Raw genomic sequence first — 16725 nt, 5'->3', positions numbered from 1 at the left:
CGATGATTGGTCGTTTTTACATATTTTTAGTTTTGCATCAAATCAGAGTTAAATTGTAAAATGTGTGCAAATCGACATACTATTTTTTTTTGTGCTTTAGGAAATTTAAATATATGTTTACCGGTATTAAGAAGCAACTTTAAGTTCTTTGTCTTAGGTCTTGGATTAGTAGATCTTTTATGTCTGGAACACATCTAGAGAAGCAATAACAGCAAATTTAGCTCTTGTAATATTAATGGGCTCAATTCACGGCTTAACTTGAAATAAGTTCTTGTAATATTCATGGTTTGCTATCCCAGAGCTTGGCGAAACAAAATAATAAAATTGCACAAGTAAATTTCAGACTACAGAATCATTCAAGTCCATATATCAAGCATTTGTTCTATTTGTATAACGTGCATCACTGTATGAAGAAAAGCCTTTATTGACTAAACTAACTATAATACAACAATATGTAACTATGAATCTATGATCAGCACCAGCAGGTCCTTGATTTTAAAAATTATAAATCGTAAAATCTTCTATCACCAGCACGTGCAAGTATTCTTCTTCCTGGTAAAAGATCGGTCATTGCGTCTAAGCAAAGTACGACGACGAGGACGACGTGTCACGCAGAACCTGCAACATAAACGGAGTAAAAAAATTGTGAGAAATGAACATTGACTCATGCAACGGCAAACTGAGGATCTCGAGCTTGCCTCCAGTTCGTCCTCTGTGAAGGCGTCCTTCTGGATGCTCCACGTGTCTGCATGCGTCCTCTTGAACTCAGCAACGGCCTTGGTCACAGTAGATTTCACGGGGGATGGCTCACGGATGAAGCGGGCGAGCAGGGTTACGTGACCAGGAAGCCAGCTGCAAAGACTCATGCAAGTATGGAACAATGGAACTATCAACAGAGCTGACGCTAGTGTAAACAAAGAGATCAACTGCCCACGGTGCAGCCTGCTTTCCTTGTCAAGGTAAATATGGAGCAACCATGAAATGTTATGTTGCTAGCGTATAATCAAAGAGATCAACTGCGGACAGGGTGTCCTGCTTTCCTTGTCAAGGTGTAGTGTCACCTGCTAGTAATCTACTACTCCCTCTGTCCCATATAATAAAATATATTATTACAACCAATATATGAGTAAATTGGTTGTAATAAGATCTTATATTATGGTACAGAGTGATAATATGCAACAAGTACAGGTAAAAGCCACGAAGAGAGTACCTTGGCATGTCGTACGGGACAGAAAGCACCGAAGCCGTCAGAGCAAGTACTGCACCATGGATGGTAGCAACAGGGTGACCTGACTTTGGAGTTCTGCAAAGTAAAAAAACATTGATCGATATTACCAAATTATCCGGTCAACAAGAGGTGATACGAAAAGATTATTATATGGTAATATCAGATATTCAGTACAAAATTTACCTTCTCCTAGTATCAAGGATACGTTGGGCTTGTGCATATGATCTATCACGGAAATCCTTGGATAGATCTTTATCTATACCCTTCATTAAGCTTGCAAGAACACCAGCAGCATGCTCCCTGACCTGAAACAGTAATTGTACACATTTCCTTACTGCAAGAACACCAGCAGTAAGCTCATACAACTGGCAGCAGGTACCTTCACTTAGAGGATGTCTAACAAGAACAGCACAATCATAGTGCTTTATAACAAGGCAACGACTAGCATAGTAACAGTAATTTAGCTCATATTTTCATGTCAAGCAGACAAATAGTACACAGCTTCTTGAATAACGCAATTGAGGAAAACAAAATGTTGAATGAATAAAGGCCAAATACACACCTCAACTTGGTTATCCACAAGTAACTTCTCAATTGTTTGCCAGATTTGTGATTTCTCTGAGCCAGAAAGAAGGAATGTGTGCCTGTGACAAAAATAATATATTGCATTAACTCTCCTTTAGCTCCAGGACCACTGGGAGAATCACAAACCACATGACAACTAAAGAAACAGTATTGGGTAAAGAGACTATATCGCATGTTCCTATCACCCTTAATGAGAATATAAGATACAATACCCTTCACCAATTCATTTCACAGTACAATAGATACAACGAGAGTGCCGTTTGTAGCAATGACTTAGGTTTTGAGACTGATAAGTACTATCAAGACAAATCTTTCACACTGAGCATGAAATTAACAACGCACAACACATTGTGAAACCTTTATGGGAAAAATAGCAACCACAAGAGAGGATTTGAACCTGTACGTAAAGGTCCTGAGATATGATAACAACGCAGATCTGGTTCGCCAATTAGGATCATTGACCGAAGAGAGGATAGCCGTAATAGCTGTTTCAAGAAAAGGGCGCTGCCAAATCCGCCATTTTAGCAATTCAAATGCTGCCTTTGCGAGCAATGACAAGTCTTTATTTGATGTTTCCTGGAAAAAACACATAGGGCCATCAAAGTGTCAGAATACACTTAAGTCATTCTTAATTAAGAGAAAGATGACCTACTCCATACTAAAGTTTTTTGACAAACTTTAAACTTTGGACACAAGAAAATTGCATGTTACAAGAATTTAAATAGGCAGGATCAACTTCTGCCCTTCCTCAAAATGAAGAGACATCAACCACACAAAAAAAGAAAGTTTTTCACTGCATCATTCTTAGAGCTCTAATGATACCATGAAAAAACAAGCAAGAAAGAAAATCCTATTCATCTATGATAGGGTTATAGCAACCATGGCAAAGTTACAATATTATATACCTGTAGTGATAGAACAGGATAGAAGAGCCCAATAATAACATCTAATAGAACAGAAGATCTCCCAGACTTCAGAGATGCGATCATGAAATGAAAAATCTGCAAAAGAAAAAGCCTGGAATAAGAAATGGAATAGTACAGATTTCGACCCGGAGAAAAGGTATGAAATAAGCACCGTTTCCATTCTTTTAGCATCAGCGTCATCTTTATTGTCCAAGCCATTTTCAGTGCCCAAATCCGATGCCAACTCCAGTTGCTTAGACTGAATATTGTTCTGTATACGCACAGATAATTCGGTAGCTCCATCTGTCAAACGTTTGGACCAATATTCATTTCCTGTTTGTTCAGTCATGCTTACATCCCCACACAGTTCTCCCGAAGAACATGAAGGCCCAAATGACCCAGATAGTCTCACGTTAGAGCATGTGATAGACATGGCCACACCAATCGCTTCTCTTACCTGAACTCCAAAATGAATGAAAAGAAACAAATAAGACTTCATATTCATCCGAGATGATTAATATTTCTGTTCAGTGTCAATTGGCAATGGGGGTGGGAGCCAATAGGAGGGAAGTTATGATGGATTGCTCATTATTTTTGGAACTAATAATAAAAGATAAATTTTCATTATGGAGTTAGACTTGTGCAATTGTGCCAACACTAACAAAAATGAGTTTATTAATGGAGTTCGAAATGTAAAAGGTGCTTTGTCATGTATTCCTCCAGTAGCTAGTGTGGACAAATCGGACATTTATGTCAGTCGATAGTCACACCCCAAAGAGATCAAGTCATATAAGCATGGTATGCATCCTCCGGTAGCCCGAAGCTGGTTCATCTAACAATTATGCCAGTCACTCACCAGAAAATACTTCAAGCATTAACAAGTGTAATACAATCTACAGGAATTTAATCCAGCAGTCTAAGACTGGTTACAGCAATATGCATACATCGACATAGACCCTAAATCATAGTGAAGGGGGCTGAATGTGAAGATTTAGTGTACAACATTCAACACTCAAATTAGTCCTTCCAGAACAAAGGCGAACCTGTTGCTAAATATGTCGAGGAAAAATTCCTTCGGTGTGACCACAGTATCAACTCAAATAATGACAAATGGAATAATAAAATACTCTCACACTGAAGTTATCTAATGTTACCTGGGCAGACGAGTGACTCATGTTGTCAAGCAGTTCATTGAGAATTTTAACATGATACTGCTCCTCTGCTGGAGACATTTTGCGTGGAGAAATTTCAATCAGAGCTACAGACAGAAAAGAATATCTCTTGGCAAGTACACTAGTTGCTATGGATTGAGGAACTGCTGTACATAAGCAATCTAATACTCTTTGCCTGAGAGCTGGAGCACGAGTTCCAGATCTTTCTTTCCCAGTAACAGCATATCGAATGCAAGTTGCCCATTCAGGAACTGATTCCACAGATGGAGCTAACACAATCTTCTGCAACTGAAGCATCAACCAGTCACTCCCAGACTCCAAATTCCCAGTGACATCAGAGTGAAGCATGCCTGCCATGGCTTCAGCCGCTACACATTGTCTCGATCTCTCTTTTGAACTCAGAAATTCTTCCAGTGCAATCTGAAGTGAAGATATTACTGGCATTCCACATTGTTGTATAAGTCTTTTGAATATCCTAGCAAAGCTGGAATAGAACGTGCCACCGCCCACTAAAGAAATCCAACTAGGGGTGCATGGCCACGAGGCAGAGAAATCAAAATAAAAGTAAGTCATTGCTTTGTCAGACCCACTTTGAAAAGATGAAGCTCCGTAACTTGCTTTCGATGAACCATCATTATCAGAAATAATGTGGACATGAGATAGACTGGTTAGTGTGTCACTCATAAATCCTTCCTCCTGGATTATGTCATTCAAGAAATTTCCAGTGGACAAAATGCTGCTTTCTTCTAGGTGATCTAATGGTTGTTGTGAGTCTTTAACAGATGCCTTATCAGGTGTTCCGTGTAATAGTGTGTTCAGCGCAGATATTGCAAGCATCCTTGAGTGGGGGAGTTGACTCTTCAAATCCCTTAAGAAATGACCTAACATAAAACAGTCATTTTAGACAATAAAGGACAAAGTCATGACAGAAATGCCCAAGTTGGTCTTTCAGGAACATGCATGTGGTACATGTCCCATTTCCATGCTATAAGAGCAAACGATCCATACCAGCAGTTTCCGCCAGAATTTGTGAATATATGTCAGGCTCACTTCTGGATGCCAAAATTAGTAACAGAAGTACTCTATTGGCCATCAGATTGTACCTGAAAGTATGCAACTTACAAGTAAAGTAAATTGCAAGTAGCAGGATCTATGTAGATGAGGCAGCACAGGTTGTGGGCATGGTGAATTTGCTGGTGGGTATACCAATTATAGCAATGCATAGAATTCGAGTGAAATTCTATATGGAAAATTAAAAAAGAGAAACTGTTGGAAAGAATGTTTGCCATACTTACATTAAACAAAAAGATATTTGATCTTTCAAGGAAAAGAAAACAAAAGTGCTAGATCATACTACAGATATGACAGTTATGAACAGATGGTTGTCATGTACAAATGGCTTACCGCCAATGGAGACTGTTAGTCTCAAAGCCCAAAGCATTAATTTGAGAAAACAAACTGATAAATCCCGGCTTGTCAGGCTGACTTTCAGAACTTTTGAAGAAACCCCTCGATATTCCAGAGAAACGTATATTGTACTTCACAAAGAGCTGCAAACATTACATACAGATCATTTCAGTGGCAAATATAGTTTTTTACTTTCTTTATCTTCTGTTAATGAAATATACCTCAGTAATAGCTTTCTGGCACTTAAGTGATTCATGATGAGAGCTACAGAAGAAAAGGATTTGGTTTAGTACATACATATCAATACAGTTCCTTGTTTAACAAAAAACACACTGCAGGATTTCTTTCCTCTGTTCAGTACTCATATTTGTTTGTGTGTAAAATACAATGAAATGTAGAATACAATGAAATGTGTAATACAATGAAACACTGCTGATAGTTCTAAACTGTTATAAATGATAAGAGAACCTAGAGTATTTGCAAATTACCTTTCCAAAATTCCCATGATAAATGAAGAGAGGGAAAGAGAGTCCTACATTGAACAATGAACGTTAACATTATCAACCTTACTGACATAACTTAATTATAAAGTATATGAAGTTTGAAATAGACATACAGTTGTCAAGTGTCTTAACACAGTATGTGATGAGAGAATGCTGCAAGAACCAAGCACCACATGTTCAGGGGCTTTTGAGTCACGCAAATTCTCAGTCAAGATAAGAACACAACTGGAGATTAGAGAAGGCCAGCGCTTCAGCAATTTTGTTAGGGATCTTCCGGCATACCTGTATCAAAAGAATTTAATAATAGGGAAACATCATAACAGATTAAAGTAGGTCATTACAACATGACCGCATGACCATTTGATCAAAACTTCATATGCAATGAGGCCATTATCAATATCGAGCAAACAAAGACAACTCAAAAATAGAGAGGAACAATAGAAGAGCCATAATGTATACAGCAGTTTCTTGAATTAATATGTATTGCAAATGTTGAGGCAATATTCAAATGAAATACATACTACAATTTTTTGGCAGCAACCAGTCACATATACATAAATCGAGAGAAGGAAAGAGAGCTCACGAGCGAACAGTTTCATAATTGTGTAGTGAGAGATCTAGGAGATCATTCACCATAGTAACCATGATGCTGGATGGAGACACATCTGCATTTGTACGGTATCTCTGGTATGATGCTTGTGCACATCTCCACGTATTATGCAAGTGTGCTTTATCAACAAGGGCCCATCTAGGCCTAACAGAAGCAAAAAAAAAAATGATTTACAATCAAAATCCATGAAGTAGAATCAGATTACACAAAATAGGACAGACCTACCTCTTTTTTCCTTGAGCATGAAATGGAACAATGAAGTTGCATGGAGGCTCAATGATGGCGGCAGATTCTAATTTCCAAGCTTGAACATGACTTGACCATTCATCATATTCCAAGCTACCTACAGCAGTACACTCTTACATAAACAGTCAAAAGTACTAAAGATGAGTTTGAACTTCAGCTACCATACCATAGTTTGCCAAAGCATCGATCACGCGTACTACAAGTGCTAGGAGAATGCTATCATCAGTTCGGTCCTTCAATAAGTACCTGTGAAAAGAAATGCCAATGCTGAGACTAACCAAACTTGCAAATACTAAGAGCAAATATAAGCTTAAGAACTATTATATTAAGTAAACCTGGATGGTGTACAATAAATGTTACCTGCAAGCTAAGTGCACAAGTTCTGCAGCCTTTTCACGCATTTCAGAGCTGCCAACGGTGCTACCAGAAGATCCTGCAATAAAGAAACTGGGCTCTACTACCTTGGACCTCCCATCTTTATATGATGGACGCATTTCAGGTAAACATGACATTACTCCCTGCAATGCAGAATGAATGCGCAATAGTGTTACTTTTAGGTGCTCCTTCTCATCTCCTGCCAAAAGAACAAAACAACTAAATATCAAAGGAACACTTACAGAAAGAAGAATAATGAGACAAATACGCAAATAATTTAATAATTAACATTGATTGGCGTGATCAGCTTCCTGTCAAGGCCGATCAGCATACAGACTTCAACATACATATATACATACTGATTCTTCCATACAAAAATACATGTAGTAATTAGTACACTCATACATGTACAACCTACGAAGCACCGATACGGCAACACGGATACGGCGATACGGAGACGGCGATACGGGATACGGCGATTTCAAAAAACAGCGAAACGTCGATACGGCGAGTATATGTATAAATGCAAAAATATAATAGACCATAAATCAAAAATCATAATGAAGTACATACAAAAGATGGGATAGAACATAGAAGTACTGCCCCATTTTCTGTCTATGGAATTGCTTGCACTAGGACCAACTGAAGATTGACCTCCTGCAGATGCCATCTCACTTCCTGGCCAGCCAAGCAATCGGGTCAAACGGGAGAGCAACAATCAAGCAGCAATACGCAGGCCTAGCACTAGCACTAGCAGAGCAGCAAGCAAGCAGCTGCTACCAATCTCAGGTACATATGGGAGGCAGCAGCCAGCAGTACCTTGGGGAGGCAGCTACCTATCTTAGCACTAGCCTACCACCAAAAGAAGACTGGCTGCCTACCATGCCACTGCCTGCGGATGACATGTCGTCGGTATCTCACTCCAGGTATCGATAGCACCAACAAAAGACTGGCTGCCTGCAGTGCTTCTTCACCATCAGAAAAGTAGCACACCAGAAAGGAGAAAGCAAGCAGAGGTTTTGAAGTATCAGTGCTTCGTAGATTCCAGGTATCGTTGGAGTATCGTTGGAGTAACGTCGGAGTATCGGCATTCTTTTCTTTCTTTTTTAATGTGGGAAAATGGGATACGCCAGCGATACGTGTATCGGAGTATCGGTGGAGTATCGGAGTATCGGAGAAGTACGGTACGCAGATACAGCAAGTTTTGAAGTATCGGTGCTTCGTAGTGTACAACCAAACCAAGAAAACTATATGTGATGTTCCGCTCAGAACTAGAATATACCTTTGTCAGAATGAACTTTCGCCTGGCAAATAGCCAAAAGATCTTCCAAAGCTGATTGAAAATGAAAGTCTAACAACTCACTGGCAAACGATAGTTCATCTTGGCTGGGATCATGCCATTTTGGAGAAAACTTCAGCATTTCAGCCTCACTGCCTTGGTGAGCTTTTGAACAACCCCATGGTTCAATAATATTAGCAATAGAATGGCAAGAAAATGGCCTACAAAACCACGTAATTATTTATTGGCAACATCCATAAATAAATGAAGAAACTAGCATAGTATACATAGGCTAAACATACTTATACTGATCCAGTGGATAATACGAAACCAGGTTTCCTAGAACAGAGCGAAGGAGATGATCACCAGCTCCGTTGACCTAGAGGAAAGGGAAATTCGTGATTTTAAAATGCAAAATATAAGGTATACTGTCTGTCCAAATGTATGAAAATATAGGGGATATAAACCTTCCATGAAGGGGCCTGGAATGCAGACATAATTACGTGCTTTAATTCTTCTCTATAGTTGAGTAAGGCGGGACCAGCATAACTGATGGATATAGCCAAAACCCTCAGATAATAGTCCAGTGCTGTTTCCAGAGCAGGAGAAAGTGTAGCCTGCAAGGGCATCCAAGCAACTGGTGTGTGATGCATGTCAGAGCTCAAGCAATAAATGTTTTCGGTTTTGAACAAACCTTAGTAGCTGTATTGTTAGGAACTGCTCTTCCAACATAGCCTGTTGTTGGAGTGCCTTCGAAGGAGGACATGATAGTCATTAAGATAGGCTTTAGAAGGTAGACAGAAGCCTCCTCAGGATATGAATGAACACAGGCACAACAAAGAAGTCCAACTTCTGAAGTAGCACCAGGAAGGATATTTGAATTGACAAACTTGGCAATTTTTTTCAGGGACTGCCAATTCGAAAGGGACAAAGATGAGCATGACATAAAATTCGCATGATTAAGCTTTTCAGGAGAGTTTAACTACAGTACAATACCTGATTAAATAAGGCTTTTGATAACTTCCCCAAAAGTATTTCTAGCATGCAGAAATAGTGAGGGCTGTCCTCAACGAGAAAAGTTCCCGACATGATTGAGGCCTGGTAACCCTCTGAACTGCCACATCCAAATAATACAAATGCCATTTACCTTGGTCAGGAAAAAAAATCAGTAGTAATGGTAATTCAAATACAAGAGTTAGCAATCACAGCTTACATGGGACTACTTGATTCCAAATTCTGAAGCACAGAAAATAGACGACAAAAGAACTCGTCCAGCCAGTCTGACAGAGAGGAAGATTGGAGGAAAGCAGGCACATCATCACTAACACCAACTGTAGCCAGCTATAAGCATCGAACGATGGTTAGCTAAACGTTACACACCATTATCATGGGACCAGTATTGAAAGACAAGGTAAAACAATACATACTCACATTTGAAAATATGGAACCAATTAACTGCATTGTCGCTATAGTTTTAGGCGGATCGTTGGCATCCATACCAAGCAATGCATTTGAAAGAGAAGTGACAATAAGATCATTGAGCGTATCAACAGTGCTACTATCATCAGACTGAGTTGAACACAAAGAACTTAGAAGAAGTGCACGTCCAGAAAATGCGACAGAAGTGACAGCATTTTTTAACTGGTGGGTGGCAGTAGTCTGTCAGAAAAATTAAGGCAATTAGCTTGCTTTAGAGTTAACTGAAAGCTATACAGATTGTAGGACTACTGTAGGTTACAAGGACATCCAAGCTCTAGAAAAATAATAACAGGTATGCCGAATATGTATCCTTACTGTTTCTAAGGCTAGTTGGAAGTTTGTTGCAAGAAACGGAAGCACCATGGATGGCTCAACATAAGACAGGATTGAAGTTGCAATCGATACTGTTTCAGCAAGAGAATCGTCCTTGCTATACTGACCACGATCCAGTAATTTCAGGACTACTTTGATAAAAGACACCCTTTCTTCTTTTCCCAAACAAAGCTGTTTGTTTTTCTCATCCATTGTGTAACTACAGTGCAAATATTACATCAGATGAAAATGCAGGCAATAAAATGAAGAACCTATAAGCTGCAGATCGAGTTAAGACTAATCCCTTACAATTGTTCATCTTGAAGGCGTCTTTCGAAGTAAAAAACAAGATATCGAAGAAAACGCTCCAATGAGTAGGTCCAACGACCCCCATTTGATGGATGATAGAACCTAAAAGCCAGAAAGACACAAGTTTAATCAAAGTAAGAAGGCAGCCTAACAAGTAAAAAAGAAGCACTAAAACCAGAGGACAAACTGTTCTAGAAAATTTATGAGCTTCTCAAATTGCTCCAGTGCTAGACTTTTAGGCTTCAAAAGATACACCTGGAAAAAAACGAAAATATAAAATACATGAGTGATATATTGCTTTGGTTATTAATGCAACAAGCTATCATGTTCACAAATATTATAATGTAGCATATATTTCCTTTGGCAAGCTTGTTTCATAGGAACTAAATAATGAAGAGCAGTAATAAATAATAAATCATGAATAGCAGTAATAACTAATGACTACATCAGCAAAGTAGAAACCACAAATTACTAGCTAGCGACTGAGCAAGAGACTAAAATCATAATTAAAATGGTCATTACCATGGGCGGTGCCAGGTTGATGCAGGGGTATACAACTTTTAAAAAAATCTATTGAAGTGGAACAATGTTCTTATAACTGCATATACCCATATGCTTAAAATCCTAGCTCCACCACTGCTCATTACTAGTGCATATTGTATTCCCATACCAAGGCATCAAATATAAAGAAAAAGGTCAAAAGGATGCAAATAACTTACAACAGACTTCGCAATTGCCTTGGAAGGTGATCTGGTCTTAGTGGAAAACAAAAATCTTGTGTTGCTAGGCACCTCCACTGGAAAGGGGTATGACCCATTCCCACCTGAAATAGGAACCTAGCCACAGAAACAGAAATATATCAATGAACGTGCAAAAAAAAAAAACTTGTTGGATGGATTTATTACCATATAATAGTACTTTAACATAAGACGAGCTCAATTTGATTAGATAACATTAGACGAGCTTTTATAATGTGCCCATGGTGAGAAGACAAGCCAACTGAAAAATAAATAAAACAAATACTTCCTCCGATTCATATTACTTGATTCTAATATAGATGTATCTAGACACATTTTAGTTATAGATACATCCATTTTAGCATCAAGTAATATGAATCGGAGGGAGTAACAGATTCATTTCAATCAACAAATATTACAGCCCTTGAGATAACTTGAGTGGTGGAAACCTTTCAACGGTTAGTGTTGAGTATAATTTCCATCAAGCACACAAGCTTCCTAGAACCTAAGAATTCAAAACATCCTCCAAAACACTGGCAGCAATAACAGTTGGAACTACACCTGGGTCAACTCTAAGTACTTCTAAAAAAGGAGCTATGAAGATGGTTTTCCCACTGTCCAGTCTAACCCTTCCTTCAGATGGATATGGAATCCAAGAGCTCCCCAAAGCTCAAGGCATCTGCCCGGCTCCTCCTAATCTGCCGCATGAATGCTGCAGACATTGTCGGACGATAGTTCATGCCTAAAAACTTCAATGTATTGGAGGATTATTCATATGTGTTGTGCAATGATTGTGCACATATATGTGCAACCACCTGTTTTTCAAATGTGCATTTACAATGGCCTGTTGGTGCAGGAACTTTTGACAGCTGTTCTTCAAGGAAATTTTTATGAGTGGCATATATGGAAACATCGCAATGTGCAGATTTTAGACAACGGCACGCCTAATATTAGATCCAGGAAACATCTTTTTTAGGAGAGAGATTATTTGCACTCCTTTAGCTGTGCAAAGAGTCTAGAGCTATCCTGATTAGCAGGTCTGATTAAGACTGCCGTTTTATTGCCCACCACCCTTACCCAAATCCATACCCACACTTATGGGTAGGGTATTGGCAGAAAAGGAATTACCCATTTTAATTTGGGCATGGGGAGGATAATACCCTCTCATCCATCGGTTACCCATTTTACCCTTTCTTCCTCTGACCAAATCCCAAATTTCTCGCTGCAACCACCTGTGCCCCGATTCTTCTGCACGCTGCCGCCACCGCCGCATGTCGTCGCAGTCGGCCGTCGGATGCCGCAGCATGTCGTCGTAGTCAGCCGCCGGACGCCGCCGCGGGTCGCCGGACTTGGCTACCGCAGGTCGTGGCAGTCAGCCGCCGTGGGTCGCCGGCCGCCACCACAGGTCATGGAAGTCATCCGCCGGCTGCCACCGTACATCGCCGCCGACTGCTGCAGTTGGGCGCCACCACCACTTGTGTGCTTCTGGTAGTCATCAAGATACGCATCTCTGCTGCGGTTGGCCCACGACAATGAATAGGATGCAGATTTTCGATTATCCAATCGGTCACCCGTAGCCCATGGGCATTAGCCAGAAAATTTGGGCATGGACAATATAAACTTAAATGGGTATGGGGAAATTTGGGTGTGGACCCATATCCTCCCCAACGGCAGGTATAGGTCTGATTCTATTGCCTAATTTCTTTTCCTTCCCTGATGTGTACAGCTTTTTGTACATTTCCCCTCCCTTGCCTTGTAAATATGTTTCTCCATATTAAAAGAACATATACTGTCGGGATTGCCCCTATAATTTTAGCACAAAGAGAATGCCTAAGAATTCAAGCTGAAAGCCAGACATACCTCAAACATGTTCAAGTATCTTGTAAACAGTAGCGGCAGAAAATTCTCCCATTCAAGGGATCTGGAATTTTTAATAGAACGTGCTATGATTGAAGCCCATTGGATATCCCAGAAGTTACAATTTGTGACAGAGTCCCAAATGTCTAGACATTCTGCAACCCAATCCCTACAAATCAGTGTCAAAGTTAGTTAAAATGATTTATGTTCAGCGGGGAGAATAGAAGCTTACTGCTTAAATGTGTGCCCATTTTTATTACATTGTATAGTGATCCTGGTTCCTTGAGTTTGCAGGAAGAAGCAGCCTGAGAAATCCAACACCTTCAAATGCTGAGTTATGCCATGGATTTTCCAGCAAGGGCCTGTGGTTCCAATAGAGTATCAGGTAATGCAGTTCAATTTCAGCAGAACATGGAGAGCATAAACTCCCAGTTGTCGTAATAAGAAACAATTAACGCACTGCGATAATTTTTAAATTTTAAAAATACTAGCAGTATGGAACGCAACAACAGTGATAATAACAATACAAAGAACAAAAAACAGTACACATATTACACAAGAGTTCAGCTTCTCTTTTTGTATACCTACTGGGCTTATCATGGAAACAAAACAGGGTGCAATTGCATCATAGATCCCTAAACTAGTACGAGCATGACACTTAAGCCCTAAGCATAGTACTTGGGAAGTTTCCCTAAAGTTGCATGTGCTGAATATGCCAACAAGAAGCCGCCAAACCTGAATTCCGACCAAATCTCAGCAGCCGCACCTTCAGGAAAGAAAACCCTAGAGGCTCGCACCAAGGTGGTGATGGTTTCAAAGTGTTGTTGTCGCACTTTCCAGCCCTCAGGACCCATGTTTCTGAAACAAGCACGGCATTCACGCTGATATTCCCTGTACTTCTTTCAACAACGGAAAATTTGTGTGTTCAGAACTGTACCTCTTGAAATGGGTTCTTATCAATGTCTCGTAAAGCGGCCTCCATTGCACATCAAGTGAAAGCCTCTTCACATGCTTTTTCAAAAGCCTGACAAGCAAACCTCCCCATTTTATCTGGTTACCGATCATTTACAAAGCAAAATGTCAATTTCACCAAAGAGCAAACGAAGGTTCACCATACATAGATTAGTCATTAATTGCAGGCCATTACCTGAACAACAAACTTGTCCCGTGACGCGTGAAATATTCCAAACCCAAGCTCTACAAGAGCATGTACATCCCCAGGAGCAACATCACTCTTTGCTTTGATAAAACTAATCCATAACAAAATAAAACATTAATGTTAGTTACATTCTAAAAAATTGTAATCCTCATATTTACTAGATCTAATTGCGTTGCTGGTATGCCGCAACAGAAAGAAAGCTGCACCCTTCCTTGTATAGGCTCACTTCGAAAGAAAAATCCAAGCAGTGTCGTGCAAGCCAACTTCACTTGTATCAAATCTTGTATTTACTAATCTGAGGCTCCACTGATAACTCTCGCATTAAGCCACGTTATGCGAGTTATTTGAACAGTTCCATCTTAATTTGTATGGCTAGGATTAAATTCGGGACGAGGTTTGTCGTAAAGAATCACCACAGTATACAAGTTCTAGGAATCATACTGTCAAGTACAGTCCTACAGGCTACAGCAATCAGACTATTACGTAATTGGCATAAGTATATATAACTACATGAGCCATCAATATAAAATCCAGCCCTTGGTCACGGTCCCATGAAGGCTGTCATATTATTCTTACGGAGCTACATGAGCAATCAATTGACACCGGTCGGTCGAATTCGTAGTCACCCTGCAATACTTATACAAGCCATCCTAGTACTACATTTAGAGCCAGCATGCTACTCTAAGATTAAAAAAAAAATGCCACATTAACCTAAAACGATAATTCAATCATGTATAGCATTCATATTCCTTTGTGTCTTAATTATACTACATATTTGATGGGCTCGGATCGTCAGTGCACATTAATTATACATTCTTGTGTGTATGCTTGCTTGCTTCACCTCCTAATGAAGAGAAGATATAGAGGAGATTCCAAGAAAGCAACTCACCATGTCTTATATTTACTAGAGGCACACTGGAAATGGTCGTACTAATGAGAGGAAAGACAAATGCTCGGCCATATTTGATGTGCTCGGATTGTTGGCGCACATTAATTATACATCTACGTCGTGTTTTAACCAGAGTAGCTCGTTCGTGTATGTATGCTTGCTTGCTTGCTTCGCCTCATAATGAAGAGAAGGTGTGCAAACGCTCTCTCACATTCTCTAACAAAGTCAATAACCAAACACTTTGTGAACGACTATGAGCAAGCACGGAGCTAATTCCAATTTTTCGCAAAAAAAAAAAAAAAATTAACAAGCTCCAGGGAGCGGACACTCAGGATGACGCGCAGCAAAATTCACCAACGGGCACCCAGCCACGCCACCGGCGACGAAATCGGCACTGAGCAGGCACGCGCAGACCACGCCACGGCGAGGAGGACCCCGGGCTAGCCCGCCTAAAATCGGCGATCGAAAGCAGAACCTCGGAACCCCAAACCTCTCCGGCCAGATTCTACGCAGGAACCTGGACCGCGACCCCACTTACCAAGCGCATCCCGAACCTCAAAAGCGAAGGGAATCGGGCCGAATCGCATCGCATCGCATCGCATCGGAGGGAAAAGCGAGGGGGGTGTAGAGGAGTAGATTATTACAGGTCGAAGACGGAGATCCACTTGAGCGTGGCGTAGGCGGGGTCGGGGTCGGCGCCGGGGCGCCACGCGGCCTGGGCGGCCCGCACCGCGGCGGCGAAGGCGGGCGGCTCGGCCCGCGCGGCCTCGGCCACCGGCGGCGGCAGCCAGGCGTTGTAGAGGTGCATCCCGCGCGCGTTGGGTGGGAGTGGGTGGGGAATGGGAAATGGTTTCTGGTTGGGGTTTAATCGGGTAGAAGATATGGGCGGCGGGGTTCTCTTCTTTCTTTCTTCGCCTCCAAGACGAGCGAAGGATGGAGGGAGACGACTAGAGAGTAGAGAGAGAGCCGGACGGCGACCGCTGCTCTGCTCCACCTCCAAGGCAGGCTGCAGTTTGCAGTGACGCAGGCCCGTGCTGCCCGCCTGCTTTGGTGGACTCGGTGTACCGTGTACGGTGGACTTCTGACTTGTTTTTACAGATTATTTATTTTCTTCATTTTTTATTTACACCTTTTCATCTGAAAGGCTTCTAGGGTTAGTGGTGTACACATCAAGACTTGTTTGAGCACATGAAGGTTGGAGAACGGGGCTATCACGCACAACCATGTAAAACTCATGAGACACATATGACAAGTTTACAAATATAGCAATGTTCCGGTGACGATAGATCATAGATATGATAAAATATAAAAGGGTAAATCAGGCCTTTCATTTTGTCACGTTGATGGCTTCTCCTTCCCCCAACCCCACCTCCCATGATGTCTTGTGTGGTGGTAGGGACTAGGGAAACTAAAAGGGTCCAGGACCTCGGATTCACACTAATCGACGTAATCGTGTGCTTGCCTGCGCTGAAGAGTCACCTCCTCTCATGAATGTTTCTCCCCATCCTTATGCGCTACCTTATATATCTCACTATTGCTCAGCAAAATCAGATGGTTGTGTCGAATTAGCTTTACCAAAATGTTGATCTTAGTTCGAACCAGGGAGATACAGTGTGGGAGCTGGTGGGAATATTCCCTAGAGGCAATCATGTATGATGTAATTCACAATGTAC

The 16725-nt window shown here is 40.9% G+C and overlaps 1 protein-coding gene across 2 annotated transcripts; it reads right to left on the bottom strand.

Moving 5' to 3' along the window:
* Positions 1–302: 302 nt before the first annotated feature.
* On the bottom strand, positions 303–16026 carry LOC127317150 (proteasome activator subunit 4). Of its 2 annotated transcripts, none has more exons than XM_071824547.1 (35): positions 15697–16026; positions 14152–14254; positions 13942–14054; positions 13740–13862; positions 13265–13366; positions 13008–13173; positions 11130–11246; positions 10598–10665; positions 10411–10512; positions 10105–10321; positions 9742–9969; positions 9524–9651; positions 9307–9424; positions 9005–9220; positions 8778–8927; positions 8613–8689; positions 8314–8531; positions 7017–7230; positions 6823–6902; positions 6636–6753; positions 6384–6554; positions 5914–6082; positions 5786–5829; positions 5519–5561; positions 5295–5440; positions 4899–4993; positions 3873–4771; positions 2891–3175; positions 2719–2814; positions 2211–2389; positions 1791–1872; positions 1412–1533; positions 1211–1303; positions 699–942; positions 303–618 (listed from the first exon to the last, which is right to left on the bottom strand). In XM_071824547.1, the coding sequence occupies exons 1-35, from the start codon at positions 15858–15860 to the stop codon at positions 577–579; spliced, it is 5532 nt and encodes a 1843-aa protein (XP_071680648.1). In that variant the 5' UTR covers positions 15861–16026; the 3' UTR covers positions 303–576. The 2 variants fall into 2 exon arrangements, with proteins under 2 accessions (XP_071680648.1, XP_051203628.1); XM_051347668.2 differs by having other exon boundaries at positions 699–852; positions 15697–16024.
* Positions 16027–16725: the final 699 nt, after the last annotated feature.

This window comes from Lolium perenne, chromosome 7 (genome assembly GCF_019359855.2).
Source record: "Lolium perenne isolate Kyuss_39 chromosome 7, Kyuss_2.0, whole genome shotgun sequence".
Lineage (NCBI taxonomy): Eukaryota > Viridiplantae > Streptophyta > Magnoliopsida > Poales > Poaceae > Lolium > Lolium perenne.
Note: the sequence above shows the minus strand (reverse complement) of the source record. Positions and strands in the feature narration are given on the sequence as shown.